Source organism: Capra hircus, chromosome 19, assembly GCF_001704415.2.
Source record: "Capra hircus breed San Clemente chromosome 19, ASM170441v1, whole genome shotgun sequence".
In the NCBI taxonomy this organism is placed as follows: Eukaryota; Metazoa; Chordata; class Mammalia; order Artiodactyla; family Bovidae; genus Capra; species Capra hircus.
Genome location: NC_030826.1, coordinates 39,366,065 through 39,383,139, shown reverse-complemented (window position 1 = coordinate 39,383,139; position 17,075 = coordinate 39,366,065). Strand labels below are relative to the sequence as shown.

The 17,075-nt window shown below is 50.7% G+C and overlaps 1 protein-coding gene across 1 annotated transcript; it reads right to left on the bottom strand.

The window, feature by feature from the left end:
- On the bottom strand, positions 275 to 9,952 carry LOC102175160 (transcription factor CP2-like protein 1). Its single transcript, XM_018064008.1, has 13 exons — positions 9,820 to 9,952; positions 8,748 to 8,899; positions 8,543 to 8,616; positions 7,726 to 7,831; positions 7,511 to 7,617; positions 4,991 to 5,143; positions 4,628 to 4,738; positions 4,094 to 4,191; positions 3,464 to 3,696; positions 2,979 to 3,069; positions 2,231 to 2,313; positions 1,622 to 1,764; positions 275 to 1,476 (listed from the first exon to the last, which is right to left on the bottom strand). The coding sequence occupies exons 1-13, from the start codon at positions 9,900 to 9,902 to the stop codon at positions 1,381 to 1,383; spliced, it is 1,530 nt and encodes a 509-aa protein (XP_017919497.1). The 5' UTR covers positions 9,903 to 9,952; the 3' UTR covers positions 275 to 1,380.

Genomic DNA, 17,075 nt, shown 5'->3' with positions numbered 1-17,075 from the left:
GGCAGCCTTGGCCTTTGTGGGAGGCAAGTTCTAGGTCTTTGAACTTCAATATGCAGATTCTCTCTTCCTGTCCTTTAATCCTGTTAATCAGTTCAGCCAGTGTTTAAAGTCTTCCTCCTGCCTACCCTCCCTAGCCAGAGGTCAGCAGGTTTAGGACTCACCAGAGATGATCAGTAAATGACAAATGGGGTAAATGATTAATAAAGGCATTTGGGTCTGTCTGCCACACCATGCACACATGGGTTTTTCTTTTCAGTATGTTTAATATTTTCCATCAGAAAGTTTTAAGGGAAGGGGATTGGGGGAGGGCGGGAAGGAATGGAATAAAACATGGTTTAATATCACTTACTAAAAAGTACCTAATTTAATATAAAGTTGGTATTCTACATGGAAAAAAATACACAGAAAATTAAGTTTCAGGTAGATGATAAACCTAAAAATGAAACACAAAATTTAGATTTTAATTCAACTACATTAAAAAATAAAGCTCTGTAACCTCACTGTTCAAGAATAGCTGTAGTTGAGCAGCTTGGGGCAAGAGTTCCTTATCCATGTTGCCAGGGTGTTGGCCTCACAGGCTTGGCCAGCTCAGCTCAGCTTGTCTCGAGTTCCAGCAACTTGCTGCTGAGCAGAAAGAAACATGAGCCTGGGGCCTGCTTGTAGAACACATGATGGTGTAGCTCTTCACCTGAACCCTGGTGAAGCATCTGAGGATTTTAACAAGGCTTCTGGTGAACATAGGACCCCAAAGAACCAGGCTGGCACCAGTCTCCGCCTCTTGAGCAGGGCACCTCTGGGCCTAGGTCAGAACCAGGTAGTAGCCATCTGGATTCTGCACTGAAAGCAGTTAAAGAAGGGGCTCTAGTGAGATGAGACAGATCCCAAACCTATTGTGCTGCTCCCAAACATCAAAGCAGCCTGTGGTACACCTGCCACATCAAGTGTTCTTCCAGGGCCCCTGAGTCCAGCTCTTCAGGACCTCCCTGGGTACAGGAGCACAGAGGAGGGAGAGAGGGCAGACAGTGAAAAACCAGAACCACCAGCCTGCTGATCAGAAGTGCTCTGCTCCAGGTGATGTCCAGCAAGCACCTGCCCTTGTGACCCGTATGACTGTTGATGGGGTTGAGGCAGTGTGGCGGGGAGAGCATGGGCTTTCCCTCCTCCTAATAACTCCCTGAAACTCGGGCATTTTCCCCTCATGAGAATATTGTTACTTTTTACTGAGCAACAAGTAGCTTTTCTGAGCTATATGATTCCTTTTGACACAAAGCTGGCACAGAGCAGATGTTCACCACTTAGCCAGGGCACAGTACCCACGACACACCTTCAAGGAAACTTTCAATCTCATTTAAGAGACAATATAAGACAATCTTAACCTTTCTAGGGCCTGCCAGGCACGCAACCTCTCCCTCTGAAACCCCTACCTTTCTTCACCACAGCCACAAAGTATGATTCATCCTTAAGATTCTGAACCACCTGCAAGGGAGAAGGGGTCACTAAGACAATTCTGTTCTTAGAGCCAAACAGGATAAGCTAGGGCAGAGACAGCGAGACTGGGCCCGAGGTTGGAAGAGTATTCCAGGCTTTGTGGGACCGTGCAGGGAACCACTGCCTACTTTACCTGGTCACTGAGGAGAATGAGGATGCCCCTGGGGCCCTGATGGAAAAGACGATGGATCTGATTGGCTGGGAGGGCCAGGAGTTCAGCCAGTTTCCCCAGGAGCTCTACAGCACTGAGTTCATCCAGAGAGATCTGATAAAAGCCTGGGGGTGTGGGCAGCACAGGGGCAGGAGTCAGTGGAGGGTGCCACTGCCCAGAGGGCAAAGTAACAGCTCATTGGGAGGCGCCCAGATGGGGAGAAGGAGTAAAGGAAAAAAGCTGATAAATTCACTTCCATTTTCACCTCCCATTTCTTACCTCTGGCAAAGCCTCAAATTGAGAGGAACCTCCAGTTTAAAGACTCGATGGGACTGAATGACTGAAGCCCGAATACAATAACAAGATTATAGGGTTCTAATCCCTTGTGCTAATAGAATGACAAATTTGGATGGAATTTGTGGAATGAGAGTGTAGAGCATGGAGGAATAAACCCAGGGAGACATACTGGAAGGAGAAGACTAGTCAACTCATGGAAGATGAGAATGCCAAGAGCATGCTGGGTCCCAGACCAGAAGAGGTTTCATGCAGCTACGCCTGGCTTTCTTTTTTCTCAAGAGGCCAGAACCTCACCTGAGTCAGGGTTCTTAGGAGCCTCGTCGTCTTGCCTAGAGGTCTCCTGAGCAACATACAAGGTCAGCCGGTGTCGGATCGGCCTGGGCCAAGAGAAAAGTCTACATTCATACCTGAACTAACAGGTCCCAGTTTTAGCCCCTTTGGGAGAACCCACCTCCTCCCAGGTGTCTAGGGAGAGAGGTCACCAAGATTTAGTGAACACTGGACCCTGTGGGGAGAGGAGAGAAAAATCCACCTTTACCCCCAGAAACTGAGTGAAACTGAGTGATGTACATGGGATGGGCACAGAAAGAAGTCACAGCAGCCTAACAAGCCCAGCTCTGCTAGCCTTGCTCTGACCTCAGGCAGCAGGTTGCCCTCAGGTTTCTTACTGTCCTCCTGAGTTTCTTACTTTGTAAAGACTTGGGGTTAAGTAGTTTTTCAGGTGCCTTCCATTTAAACATTCTATGAAATGACTGCAGCTGAGTTGGTAAGTGTAGCTACATTGGGAGGGCTTCCCAGGCGGCCCTAGTGGTAAAGAACTTGCCTGCTGTTGCAGGAGACAAGTTCGATCCCTGGGTTGGGGAAGATGCCCTGGAGAAGGGGCGTGGCAACCAAGTCCAATATTCTTGCCTGGAGCATCCCATGGACAGAGGAGCCTGGCAGGCTACAGGTCATAGGGTTGCAAAGAGTCAGAGGTGACTGAAGTGACTTAGCACGCGCACACTATAATGAAAAGGGAACCCTGGTCGGCAATGCCCAGCACCTGGCTTTGAGAGTATTGAAAAGGCGGATCCCGTCAGCAGCTCCACAGATCTGAATAAGGTCCTGGCAAGTAAGCTTCAGCAGATCAGTGCCTACAAAGTCAGACAGGGCTAGATTAGGGGAAGAGAGGCCAGGCATCAAGGATGGCAAGGGATACAACCCACTGTTAGTCTACAAATAGTCCTAGTATATCCAGACATGGGAGTCAGATTTGGATTCAAATTCCACCTCTGTCACCGGCTAGCTATGTGCCCTTGGGCAAGTTATTTAGCCTCTCTGAGCCCTGTTCTCAAGGGTAATGTATAAATTGTATGAGATAATGCACAAGAAGAGAACCTAGCAAGCATTGTGCTTTTTCAACAATTAGTTCTAAATAAAAGTTAGTTGAAGGACACAGAGCAAGCCAGGACAGACAGGCTTCCTGCCTGAGTGCCCTCAGTCCCCTACATGTCTGGTCACTACCTGTGGACCAGATCCCAGCCTCACCAGTGAAACTGGCCAGCAACCGGCAGTAGCTGGAGAACCGGTGCCGATGCAACCACTGCTGTGTCTCTAGGATGGAGGCTCCGGGATTCAGACCCTGAGGCATAAAGAGTGGTCCAAGTAACACCATGGACCCAGGGGCTGACAACAAGGTGGAGGGGAAACATCCCTGCCCTTGGGGGTCCCAAGTCTGAGAAGGGAGGCTCATCCTGCGGGAGGGACATGCCCAATGCCATCAGGCAACCATTTTGCGATCTGTGGCCATGCCACATCTGTCCACCAGGGGGCAGGGCCACCCTATTATGGAAAAAGAGGGAGCTGCTGAGAAGGCTTTGGAAGAGTCGGGGGTGGGGGGGGGGGAGACTCACAGGAGCTAGGCTGCCCCCCAAGGTGTCCAAGGTGAATGATGGTGAGGAGCAGAGCCTATGGGGGAGCAGAGAGTCTGGCTCAGGAGAGCAGGATGGCCAGTCTCCTGCCCATGATTCCCTAGGCCTGTCCTGGTGTCACCCACATGTTCCCCAGAAGCTCTCTCAGTGGCACCCCTGGGCCTGCCCCTCGCTGGCCTCCTGAGTTGAGGGCTTCTCTCTTCACTCTCACCCCAGGGGCTGATAGGAGGTGTTTATCCTGCCTCACCTCTCCGGGGACAGGAGCTTGCAGGAGTGGGGAGAGGTCAGAGCAAAAGGGCTCGGAGGCGGGTGGGCCCCTGAAATGGGCTCTGGCCACGGAGAACACTGTGGGGCAAACAGCAAGGTTAGCCTGGACATTCAGGAGTGTGGTGGTGACTGTTGGCAGGCCCCAGGAGCCCCTCACAGGTAGATCAAATTTCCACACAATGAAGAGAGTTAAACTAGCCTCAGGTCTGGCTGGGGGAGTCGGGGAAGGCTTCCTGGAGAAGCTACAGCAGCAAGGGAGATGCTCCAGGACGAGGGAGCAAAAGGCGGGTGGTCGCAGCAGCAGGGCACAGGAGAGGCAGCCTGTGAGCCTCCGCTCCTGGGAACCGTCAACTGCAGGCACTACAGTCTGTCCTCGCAGGAAACGGGGACTCACTGGTGTGTATGTGGTGGTGCTGATGGTCCTGCAGCGGCCGCAATACCTGAAGCCTCAGTCTCCCCACGTGTACACTGAGGATGTTTTCTCCCCCCGGCCCCCACTGCCCAGCACACATACCTCCATGAAGACGGTGCTCTCACAGGCTGTCTGATACTTGTTTCTCTCATGCACGGGCTGTTTCTCAATCTTCTCCCGGTCAGTTTTCAGTTTCCGGTCAGCTCCTTTGGGCTGCAGGAGGGTGACAAGGAAACGTCATAGTTCCCCTCCTTACCTGCCCACTTCTCATTGACAGGAAGGGCTCTGAGAAAGAGACCAAGCCCCATCTGTCTGTGTACAGAGAAGAAAACAGTCCCAGGTTCAGGGCCTGCAGGCTGAGTGAGGGTCCACCGCAAAGCCAAGTCAGATCCACACAGCCAGCAAGGCAGGGTGACAGCTCTGAGAGGGAGGGAGGGAGGGGAAAGGGCCCCGTGCTGCCCGTACCTTAAACACCTTGACGAGGCAGCCAGCAGAATGCAGGTGCTCCAGTGGAAGCTCCTTGTCACTGGGCTTGAAAGTGTCGATCTGGAGGCGGAAGGGGACGCCTTTCTCCCCACCTTTTTTCCGAGGAGTGAACTCAGTGCTGATGCAGTGAACCTGAGGTGGGAAAGAAGGGTAACTATCCAGGTCCTGCCCACATTCAAGGGATCTCACCTGAAACCTGTTACCTGAACTCAGTGCTGATGCAGTGAACCTGAGGTGGGAAAGAAGGGTGACTATCCAGGTCCTGCCCACATTCAAGGGATCTCACCTGAAACCTGTTACCTGTCAGCCACAGCAACATTCCATCCCCAACCAGTGTCTATTCTTAAGGCATAACTTATTAGGTTCTTTACCTGGTTCAAAATCCTTCAGTGGCTCCTTAAGACTATGAGAGGAGAAGCAAAGTCCCTGACTGTGGCATTCAAGCACCTTAAAGAGTCAAGCCTTTCTGCCTGGCTGCTCTTTCTCCCATCAATGAACCCACTGACCCACTCATCTAGCCTACTTATCACCCCAATACACCTGCATAGCTATCTCTAGAGTCCTCTACTGGGAAAGCTCTCTTTGCTCATACTTGAGCCCATACATTTCATTCCAGGGTAGGCACCAGTTCAAAATTTATCTAAATTGAGTGTCCTGTATTTTATTTGCTAAACCTAGCGGTCTACTCTAGGAAGCCTTCCTGACCTGCACAACCGCTACAGTGGTTGTGATTGCCTTCCCGCAACCTTGTAAAGAACAGTTAAAGAATCTAACTTTACAGGTAGGGAAGCTGAGGCTCGTAGAGATTACATTATCCGGGCAAGGTCCATGCCAAGAAGTAGTGGAACTGAAATTGTGCCATATCCACCTGGCTCCTCGTCCAGGTGCTTAGAGTACAGAGGACATTCAAAAAAGGGACTTATATGTGAATTTTGACAATACTTTTTATTATAAAAGGAAATCTATTCAACATAGAAGATGCAGAGGGGCTTCCCTGGTAGCTCAGCCGGTAAAGAATCTGCCTGCAATGCAGGAGACCCTAGTTCAATCCCTGGGTCGGGAAGATCCCCTGGAGGAGGGCATGGCAACCCACTCCAGTATTCTTGCCTGGCAGGCTACACAGTCCATCAGGTCACAGAGTCAGGACTGAGCAACTAAGTACAATATAGCACTGAAAAAGTGCAAAGGATACGGGCATCTCCATCACCCCACCTCTCAGAGAGAGTACTGTTAACATTCAAGTATTGTTTCTATCTTTCCTCTGCGCAAGAAAAAAACACAACTTTTATATACACACACACTTTTATTTTTGCAAAATAGAAATCAAACATTAAACACAAGTCTGCATTCTGCCTTTACGTATGTGAAAGCAGTTTCTCTTGTCATAAAATATTTCCGAAACATCATTTTAATGGCTACACAATTTCCATTATAAACTACTAAACACCTATTTCAAAGTCCACCCTTATCTGATGGACATTTTGATTAATATCTTTTAATATAAAAAAATGGCAGGGGCATGAATAGCGGCTAAAGGTATGTTTGTGTACTTATTCAACACTGCATTTCTTGAGGTAGAACTACTGGGGAAATGAGTATGAACATTAAAGTTAATAAAATTTGCCCACGTACCTACAAAATAGATGCATCAATTTGCATTCTCAGGACATGAGGTTGTCTGTTTCTCTAAAGCTTACCAAGAATAGTTTTAAGAGTCTTTGCCAGTGTGTATATGTGTGTGTGTATATATATATATATATATATATATATATATATATATATAGTTGTTTATTCGCCAAGTCATGTCTCTCTGTGACACATGGACTGTAGCCCGCCATTGCTTTGTCCATGGGATTTCCCAGGCTAGAATACTGGAGTAGATTGCCATTTTCTTCTCCAGGGGATCTTCCTGACCCAGGGATTGAAGGCATCTCTCCTGCATTGGTAGGTGGGTTCTTTACCACTGAACCACCAAGGAAGCCGTGTGTGTGTGTGTACATATATACATGTAGTTTTAATTAGCATTATTAACATTGTGTGAGTTTGAACTGTCTACATTTATTATCAATTTGTATCTTTCTTTATAAATTGCTTATATCCTTTGCCCATTTTTCTATTGAGCTTTCATCTACTTTTTAATATAGGAGAACTTTTTATGTATTTAAAATATAACATTATATACGTTATATGTGGCAACTGTTTTTCCCATTTGATATCTCTTTTTAATTTTGCCTATACTTTGAAGACCATTACTTTCTATGAAGCTAAATTCTGTCCTGTTTTGTCATTTCTTCCATCACCTTAATGTTTAACAAGTCCTTGCCTATGGTGACATTCGATCAACATTTGTCCACCTTTGTTCCTCATGGTGCTTTCTGGAAGTGATTCATTCTTATTACCTCCTCTGACCTCCACCCAAGCTCACTTTTCTTTTCCATGTAGGCTGCTGCCACCCCCATCCGACTTCCAGCCTCCTTCCTGTCCCAGCCTCAGACTCACCTGCAGGAAGAGAGAGGTCCTCTTGGTTGGGTCCCAATAAAACTCCACGGTGTTCAGTTGTGAGGGCAGCACTTGGGGTTCCAGCACCCCCACGGACAGTGGGACATCTGCAGGCACAGACTGGCAGGCAGGGAGCAGGGCTCAGCCACCTCCCGTCCACAGGGGCCCCTAAGCCAGACAGCAGCCCTGAAGGGCCCTGGACCCTCCCCAGGCACCTATGTCCAGGATGCGATCCCCAGGCCGGTTCCACCTACACCCGTCCAGCTGCTGCTGCTCGCTGTACTGCAGGCGCCGGTCGTGGAAAACCACTCGCACCACGCTCTGTGGGCACAGGAGGGCGCCGGGGCATTTGGGAGCCAGCTCCCACCTCTGGGACAGGCCAACCTTGCCAGCCTCCCCCTTACCTTCCCTCCCACCTGCAGGGGGCAAAAGGACTTAGAATAACTAGATCTGCGTCCAGAGGCCACCTGCCACTCCACAAGCAGTGAAACTGAGGAAGTAACCTAGAGCTTCTGTTTCCTCATCTGTAAAATGGAGGCGTTAATCCCTTTGCACTCTTCGTAGCACTTAGCAGTTTGCGATTTGTAAATCAACTTGTAATCGTATCTAAATTGTTCAATGACCTGTTTGTCTCAGTAGAACGCAAGTCCCCTGAGGAAGGAAGCCACATCTGTCTCTTTACCTCTGAATCTCTAGTGCATAGAACAGTTTCTGGCAAAGAATGGGAGCTAAATAAAAACTTTTTTTTTTCCCCTGAGAGATGGAATCATGTGTGTGAATAATGCTATGTAAATATATTTCTAAATCCTGGTTCTGCTACTTACTGGCTCTGTGTCCTTGAGAAAATACTTCACCTCACTGTGCCTGTTTCCTCAACAATTCCCGCCACCACTGAGCTGTTGTGAAGGTCAAATGAAAAGGTGGATGTGAGAGGGTTCTACTTGAGAATGACATCACTGTGATGACACTGGCTTCCTGCCAGAGGGAGAGTCACAGCCGGCCTTTGCCAGTTCTGGGAGTGGAGGCACTTGCCTTCAGCAGCCGGGGCTCCTGGGTGGCATCGACCAGTTTGGGGTTGCAGAGCATCCGTACCTCATAGGACTGGCCTAGGAGAAATTGAGGGGAAGTGGGCACCCCTCTCAGGGGCAGAGCGGCTGCCTGCCACCCCCAGCCCACCCCGGGTCCAGCCTCCCACTAGCACCCCGCTAGCCCCTCTCCATGCCCAGGCCCAGCGCACCCTGGTTCAGGTAGGTGAGGGTCTCCTCCTGCTGCTTCACGGCCGGCGAGGTGGCCGCGCAAAGCACGTACTGGAACGCGGGGCAGGGCTGCTCCGCTCGGGGGATGTTGGCCAGCTCTTCCTGCTTCAGGTAGGGTAAGGGCAAGGCCTCCCTGCCAGGGAGAGGAAGGCACAGCTGGCTTCTGCCCTGTCCACCCCCTCCTCCAAGAGGCTTTGACTCTTCCTGCCAGATTCTCCTTCCAGGGAGCCTACAGTTTGCTGAAGCAGGTACCCCTGCAGCAGCCAGGGCCTAAGGGGTCCCCATTCAGCTCCTCTGGCCTCCAGCAGACCTCCCTTAAGGTGCAAATCCCCAACACTACAATATATGCAAACATCTGCCATCAGTTACTTATTTGCAACCTCAAGGCTTGCCTGACTGCCAGTGACTGCCCAACATGTGTCCTGAGCGGGTGGGTGGTTAGGGTGTTTCGAGATGTTGTGGGACCCACTAAATTCCAGGTACATTTGACCATTTCCCAGTGGGTTCACAAAGAGTTGGATATGACTGAGCGTGCACGCGCTGACCAACCACCCCCCAAGAGCAGGAAGCCCATCTCCAGCGTGAAACAGGTGGCCCTACTGTGCCCATCACAACTCAGACAGGGCCTGCCTGAGGGCTGGAGGGACATCATCTCCAGCGTGAAACAGATGGCCCTACCATGCCCATCACAACTCAGACAGGGCCTTCCTGAGGGCTGGAGGGACATCATCTCCAGCGTGAAACAGATGGCCCTACTGTGCCCATCACAACTCAGACAGGGCCTGCCTGAGGGCTGGAGGGACATCATCTCCAGCATGAAACAGGTGGCCCTACCGTGCCCATCACAACTCAGACAGGGCCTTCCTGAGGGCTGGAGGGACATCATCTCCAGCGTGAAACAGATGGCCCTACTGTGCCCATCACAACTCAGACAGGGCCTTCCCGAGGGCTGGAGGGACATCATCTCCAGCATGAAACAGGTGGCCCTACTGTGCCCATCACAACTCAGACAGGGCCTTCCTGAGGACTGGAGGGAGGGGTTCTGGCCCTTACCTGAGCAAGCTGCTTAGAGGCCCAGGGTACAGCTCCCCAGGGCTCGGCCACAGGTGCTCCGGCTGGTTGTGCCAAAATAGCATCTTGGAGAGTGAGCAGGACCAGCTGTGTCACAGAGAGCTCAGCACTGGGTAGGGCTGGATCCCCCGAGCCATCCACCTGGGGCCCCAGGCTTTATACACAGGCAAGGACACACAGAAGGGTGGGGCAAGGCTTCGGCCCCTTATTGGCTGAGCAACCAGGGCTCCAGGAAACTCAGGACGTGTTAGGTAGCCCAAGCTGGGAGGGAATCGAGAAATGTTGTCCCTAGGGCTCCCCACCAATCATTAACTCAAAGGGGAGACAGTTTTGCAGCAAAACCAGTCACAGGGATGGATATCCACTAACCCCACCTTCACCGTTCCCCTAGAGGCCCAGGAACCTGGAGACCACTGCCTGGACCCCTCACAGGATGCTATGGGGGCTAGGAGCCTGACCACTCCAGGGGACAAGACAAACAGACACACAGCATCACATGGACCTACAAAGGGCCTTTGCTCCCCCTGGCCTCCCCCCATATAGGGGCAGTGATGGCCCAACACCTGTCCTGTCACTGGGGGCTGCCTGGCTAGGGGACTGGAGTTTACAGAATATAGTCCAGCTTGCTGTGGAAACAGCTCAGGGGGTGGTGATGGGAGGGAGAGCACACCTGTGAGGAGGGGGTGGGCCTGGGAGTGCCCCCTCCCCAGGGAGGTAGAAGGAGAGGAGGTCCAGCTGGGCTGGTCAAGCTGCCTCTCCTCTGCCCTGGGGCTGGGGGCAGACTGTGTTTACGGATGGCCCCCTTCCTCAGGCTCAGCCCCTGTTGTCACTGTACACAGTCAGCCCTGGCCTGCTGCCCCCACCTCCCACTACTGTGTTTGGTGTAAACAGATAAGGGCGTTTCAGAGAGCAGAGACAGGGCTCCAAAGATGTGGCCTGACCTCATGTGACCCTAACTATCCAGGCTTTGTGATTCTGGCAGCCCCTCCTCAGAGGAAGGGAGAAGGAAGACCAAAGAGTATGCCACCCTCCCCGCCCCCACCCCACCCCACCCCCCCAACCCCCCACACAATGGGCTGGGTTCCTCCAGGTACCTGGCCCCGGATCCTGTACCTACATTCTTCTCCTATGAAGCCAGACCAAAGGAGAAAAGGCGATGGGAACATTCTTGCCAATGGGGGCCAAAGAAACTTTGAGTCCCCAAGATCCCTGTTGAGACCCCTAAGACTTCAAGACTCACCCACTGCCCAAAGTTGGATTCAAAGCCAGAAGATCCCCACCATGGGACCCTCCAAGGTTGGACAGAGCAAGATACCAAGAAGGCCAGAGGAAGGGACTCGGCAGGGTCGGGAAGGGTCAGGAGGCAGGGCGTGGCCCTGGTCTGGGTGGAGCAGGATGAGGGAGTGGCAGGGGGGAAGGAAAGAGTAGGTGGTGGGAGGAGGTTTGTTACAGAGGATGGAAGTAGAAAAGGCGGAGTCTGGTGTGGGCCCCTCAGAGGAGACCACCAGAGCTGGTTTGGGGAGGGGGACTGCACCACAGGCAGGCAGTATCTTAATTCCCCCTCGAGTCACTGAACCCGTGTGCACTGCAATGGAAGCCTTAGCTGGACTGCCAGAGAAGTCCCAAAGCATGATATATTTTTTTAAGGTGGATTTTTTTTCACATCCAAACAGCTCTGTTATTGTCTAGGCATGGCATAACTGGATCCTAGTAATACCCTTGGGGTTATTCCTTACCCTAAGCCAAGGAAGTAACTAATTTTTTTCTGTAAAAATTGCTAAGGAATAATTCACTGTCTTTCTCCGCTAATCAAAATTTATTTTGTTTTGTCTTTTATCCCAGGCAACATTCTAACCTGGAGAGTTAGAGTGTAAAGCCTACTGCTCTGTCAGAGGAAGAGGGGCTGAGAGGAGTGTCCCTCATCCATTCACTGAACCTACCTGGTAGTAGTAAGCGAAAGTTGCTCAGTCGTGCCTGACTCTTTGAGACCCCAGGGACGGTAGACTGCTTGGCTCCTCTGTCCATGGAATTCTCCAGGCCAGAATACTGGAGTGGATAGCTGTTCCCTTCTCCAGGCAGGGACTCTTCCTGACCCAGGAACCGAAGTGGGGTCTCCTGCATTGCAGGTGGACTCTTTACCAGCTGAGCTACAATTATAAGCCAGTAGTAGCAGGGTGATTTCCTTTCCCAACAAACTGTTTCTGAGGCTTCCAGGTGCGCAACTCCACAAGGCATCATACTGAACAGCAGCCCCCTAGAGTTTGAGGATGCACAGACCTATCTTTGAGTCCCCAGTCTTGTATTCCTGAGAGTTCTCACCATCAGGAAACCTCACGTTGGAAAGGTATTCGGTTCATGTTTCAAAGTTACCGCCTCCTTTTTTTTTTCTAATAATATATTTTAAAATTATTTATTTATTTTTGGCTGCACTTTGTTGCTGGGCGTGGGCTTTCTCTAGCTGTGGAGACTGGGGGCTACTCTTCATTGCAATGCGCAAGCTTGTGCCGCTGGGGCTTAGTTGCCCTGAGGCATGACTCATGTCCCCTGCATTGGCACAAGGATTCTGAACCCTCTACCACCAAGGAAGTCCACTTCCTCCTTCTTAAAACCCTTCTGCCACACAGCCAGTTGGCATTTATGTTCTCCATGTGTCTCAGCCCTTCACCAAATTCCTTCACATCTGACATGCAGTTTTTTCTTTGTTCACTTTGCTTAATGTTTATTTTCCCATCAGAGTGGAAGTCCCTTGAAAGTAGAGACTAAGAGGTGAGTTAGTGTTTAGGTTTAAGACTGTTTCTCGAGATAGACCCTGAGTGCAAGCACAGTTGTGTGGCTTTGGGCAAGAAACTAAACCTTTCTGAGGTTCATGCTGCAACTATAAAAAGGGGATGATGAGAACCTCTACCCCTCAGGGCTGGGTAATAATGAATGAGATAATAATTGAGCCCTCAGTAAATATAGGTGTTTTTTTATTTATTTGTTGTGGCCACACTGCACAGTGTGTGGGATCAGGATCTCAAGTCCCTGACTAGGGACAGAACCCACATCGCCTAGAGTGGAAATGGGGAGTCTTAACCAATGGACTCCCAATATAGATGTCCTTTTCTCTGTATATTTCCAGTGCCTAGTCCATTATACAGGTTAATTTATTTAACACTTGAAAGCGTAGGTTTATTTATATAACACATAAATGTAGAGGGTCTGCTTATTTAACAAACAGCTCTTTAGTGCTCAGTGTGACTTCAGAGTGCTTTTCCATCTACCTTCTAAGATAAATGCTATTTTTTTTCTATTATTCTATTATCACTGCCTCCCTCCCCCCAATTATACAGATGGGGAAACTGAGGCTCCAAGAGATTAAGTAGCTACCTCAAGGTCACACAGCTAAGATAAGACACAGCCAGGGTTTGAACCCAGGCTGCCTGAACTACAATCCTTTCTCCTAATGACTGTACTGTATGACACACTCTGCCTGACAAATGTGTATGGAATTCTGAAACGAGTCTCCAAGCAACATTTCAACTTGAGGAGCTGGAGAGTAAAGTCTACTCCCCCTCCTGCAAAGAAAGGGGCTGATGTGGGGATCTGAATGATTCATGCATTCATTTATTCAACAGCTCTCAAAGAAGTATTGGAACCTGGATTCTGATGAGAAGAAGGACTTCTGACCTTTCTGAGCTTCAGCCTCTCCAGCTGCAAAATGGGGACAAAATATTTTCTGTTCCACTCCTGGCCCATGAGCTCTGAAGATGGGCAAATATGAATGATAGCGGCTGGGCTGCTGCGGTTGGTTTTGTAGAATGAGGGTGGGGCTAATGATGGCAGAGAGACAGGATACAGGATTTTGATTTCCTCAGGTGTGGCTATGACTTGAGAATTCCCTTGGGATGAGTAGCAGTGAAGGCTGCAAGGAAACAGCTTTTCTGGGGTATTCGATCTTCCAGGTCCCACTGCATGTTACAACCACCTCTTGAGGTAAGAAGGTCCCGATTACAGTCTGTGTAATTTGCCCAAGGTTATTAGCTAGTGGCCAATACTGTGGCCACCTGATGCGAAGAACTGACTCATTGGAAAAGACCCTGATGCTGGGAAAGATTTGAAGACAGGAGGAGAAGGGGACAACAGAGGATGAAATGGCATCACTGACTCGATGGACGTGAGTTTGAGCAAGCTCTGGGAATTGACAATGGACAGGGAAGCCTGGCACACGTGCTGTGGTCCATGGAGTTGCAAAGAATCGGACATGACTGAGCAACTGAACTAAACTGATTAGCTAGTGAGAGTGGGCTGGACCCTGAGTCACCTCACTGCCATGCACCCAGGCCAAAACAGGACTCGTTCCTGGCCATCCCCTTAGAAGGCTCCTAGCCCACTACTCTGGCTCTGCTTCCATGTTGCTACCCCTGGGAGCCAGAGGGATCTTCCTACGACATAAGAATGACCATACCATCATCACTCTTGGTGACATTCTCAAACTGGGCTATGAAAACCCCTGGGTAACCATGCCCATCTTCCAGGCATCAGTGGTACACAGCGGTTAATGCTTAAAATCATTAAAAAAAATTTTTTTTGGCTGTGCTAGGTCTTCATCATGGCACTTGGGCTTTCTCTAGTTGGGATACATGGGCTTAGTTGCCTCATGGCATGTGGGGTCTTAGCTCCGTGACCAGGGATTGAACCCGAGTTCCCTGCATTGGAAGGTGGATTCTTAACCACTGGAACATCAGGGAAAGTCCCTAAAATCATTTTTTAGTGGGAAAACTAATATGGATATTCTTGGAGTCAAAAGGAAGGCTTGCACAAACACTTAATTTAGAGCCATGTCTTTAAATTCCTTTCCAGTTCTGAGTGAACCACTTTGCCCGCCTGCTCTCTCCTCATGCCCCATGGTACCCCCAGATTGTTCACCTGGGTTCCCATGAGTGAGTCTGAGGAGCCTGTTTGTGCAGGAAAACCCATCTTCCTGGCCCAGCACCCACAGCCATTGGTCCACTTTCTTCTGCGTTTCCCTCTCACTCCCCCTCTCCCTTGCTTACAGTCCTGCAGCTTCCAGAACAGTCTGTTCTATTTCACAGCTGGGCTTTGCCCAGGCTGTTCCCTCTGCCTTCCAGCCCTCTTGATGGCTTCTGTCAGCTCAGCTCAAGGCACATCTCTGTCCCCACTGCTCCCTACCCCCAAGTCTGTTCAGAGGGACCCCCTGTATTGTTGGCACTCTCTGAGTCAGGATTTACAAGAGGGCTTCAAACGCAGTAAACAGGCACCCCCGGAGCCCAGAGCCTCTCTAGGCACTTAGTAGGACCCCATGGTTTAGATGTCACAAATGCAGACTGTTAAAGGCCCCACCTACACCTGCTAAATCGCTTCAGTCATGTCTGACTCTTGGCGACCCTATGGACTGTAGCCTGCCAGGCTCCGCTATCCATGGGATTATCCCAGCAACAGTACTTGAGTGGGTTGCCATTTCCTCCTCCAGGGGATCTTCCCGACGCAGAGATCGAACCTGCCTCACTTGTGTCTCCAGCATTGGCAAGCAGGTCCTTTCACCACTGGCGCCCCCTGGAAAGCCCACTAAACACTCCTACCCGAAAGATATCCAGTGCTGTTTTCTGTGTAGCCTGCAGGGGGCGGTGTGGGTCCAGCCTGGCCCCGGGAACTCCAGCTGCTGTTTCAACGGTCTAGACACCCAGCCAGAAAATCTCTGCCCTGGAGGAGTTAATGAGCTGAACACTAAGGGAGGAGTTTCAGGCGGGCCCCCATCCTGCCTGCCTCAACCTCTCTTTAACATCATCACCCTCATGCTTCGCTCACTTAATAAAGCCAGTCACCCTCTCCTCTAACACCCGGATCCTGTTCCTTCCACACTTCATCCTCCCTCTTTCCCACCAGCTCTCAGTAGCAGTCTGCACCCCAGTGTGTGCCCAGGGCCACTCTGCAGCAAAAGATCCTCCCTTAAGAGTTTGGGGGCCCTTGGTGCTCATATCTCCAAAATTCTAACCCCTAACAGCTCCACCCCATCCACTGGGCTCCACCTCTTTGCTCACCCAAAAGTGATGACATTGCTGTTGCCTTGGTAACAGATGCTTTGTGGGTGGGTATGGGGAGACTTCAGGACATCAGAGGCATGGGAGAGGGTGGTGGGCAAAACTGGCATAGGGCCTGGGAGGGGCAGCCAGGGGTTATGACCTCCCCACCACAGGCTGCCATCAGCCTTATGTCCCCAGCCTCAAGGAGAACAGAGACCGAATAGAAGGGGCATCTTCTTGGAAAGAGAGGCATTCTTATTGGAGGAGAGGGAAACATCCCCCTCCTGTGAAAACAGGTCTCTGGGACAGTTCAGCCTGGTGGGGTGGGGGAGGGGCTTCACATGCTGGAGCCCATGTTGTGCCCCTCCAAGGAGCCTAAGGCACAGAGGGAGGGGGCAGCTCACTCAGGGCGTGTTAGGGACAGTGCCACAGGCAGTGGAAGGGTGGCTCTATGCCAGTGTCCCGAGCTCCAAGCGGTGGAGAGGCCCTCCTCCAGGCCCTGGGGACCTTGCTGTCCCAGAAGCCACAGCCAGGAAGTGTGTCAGGCACTTGCGTAAGAGCCTTCTATATTTCCATAAAATCATAATTACCGATGCCTGCCACGAGCCTTAGCTCATTAGAGTGGCATCTGCCTCTGGGGCCCATGGGGTGGGCTGTCAGGGGGATGTGAGGGAGATGGGACAAGGCCAAGCCTCTCACTGTGTTCTCTGCATTCCCAGCCCCACTGACCCTGGGCACTTTTCCTCATCCCCAGCTGGAGATGAGAACCCAGGCTTGGCCTCAACCATGACAAACTCCCCAACTTGGGAACCCCGATTCTAAAGCTGGAGGGAAAGGCCAGCCACTCATGTGCTGAGCTTGGGCTGTCCTTGACAACCCATGAGGGCAGAGGCCAAAGCAGGGAGGGGCTTGAACTGGAGGTGTTTACAGGAGAAAATTGGTCAGTCCTTATGGAATAGTGGTCAAAGAATCTCAACCCCCCAGTGGAGGGCCCTGGCATCTTTCAGGCTGATGATTCTTAATCTTGGGGGATCTTAGATTCTCTGAGGAGCAGAGGAAAGCTCTGGACTCTCCTCCAGAAAATGCTTATCCTCCAGAAGTTGATACAATTTCGAGGGGTTCATGAACTCCCTGAAACTCAACTACAAACCCAAGGTTAATAAGAATCCTTAAAATTTTTTAAAAATACAATAGTAACTATCATGTACTTTCTGG

Bases quoted from the DNA above. Each gene is read 5' to 3' on its own strand.
- LOC102175160 (XM_018064008.1), bottom strand. From the start codon at position 9,902: ATGCTATTTTGGCACAACCAGCCGGAGCACCTGTGGCCGAGCCCTGGG. The intron at 8,900-9,819 runs GTAAGGGCCAGA...TCTCCCTGGCAG, and splicing joins CCTCTAAGCAGCTTGCTCAG to GGAGGCCTTGCCCTTACCCT. The intron at 5,144-7,510 runs GTGAGTCTGAGG...TTCCCACCTCAG, and splicing joins GGACCTCTCTCTTCCTGCAG to GTTCACTGCATCAGCACTGA.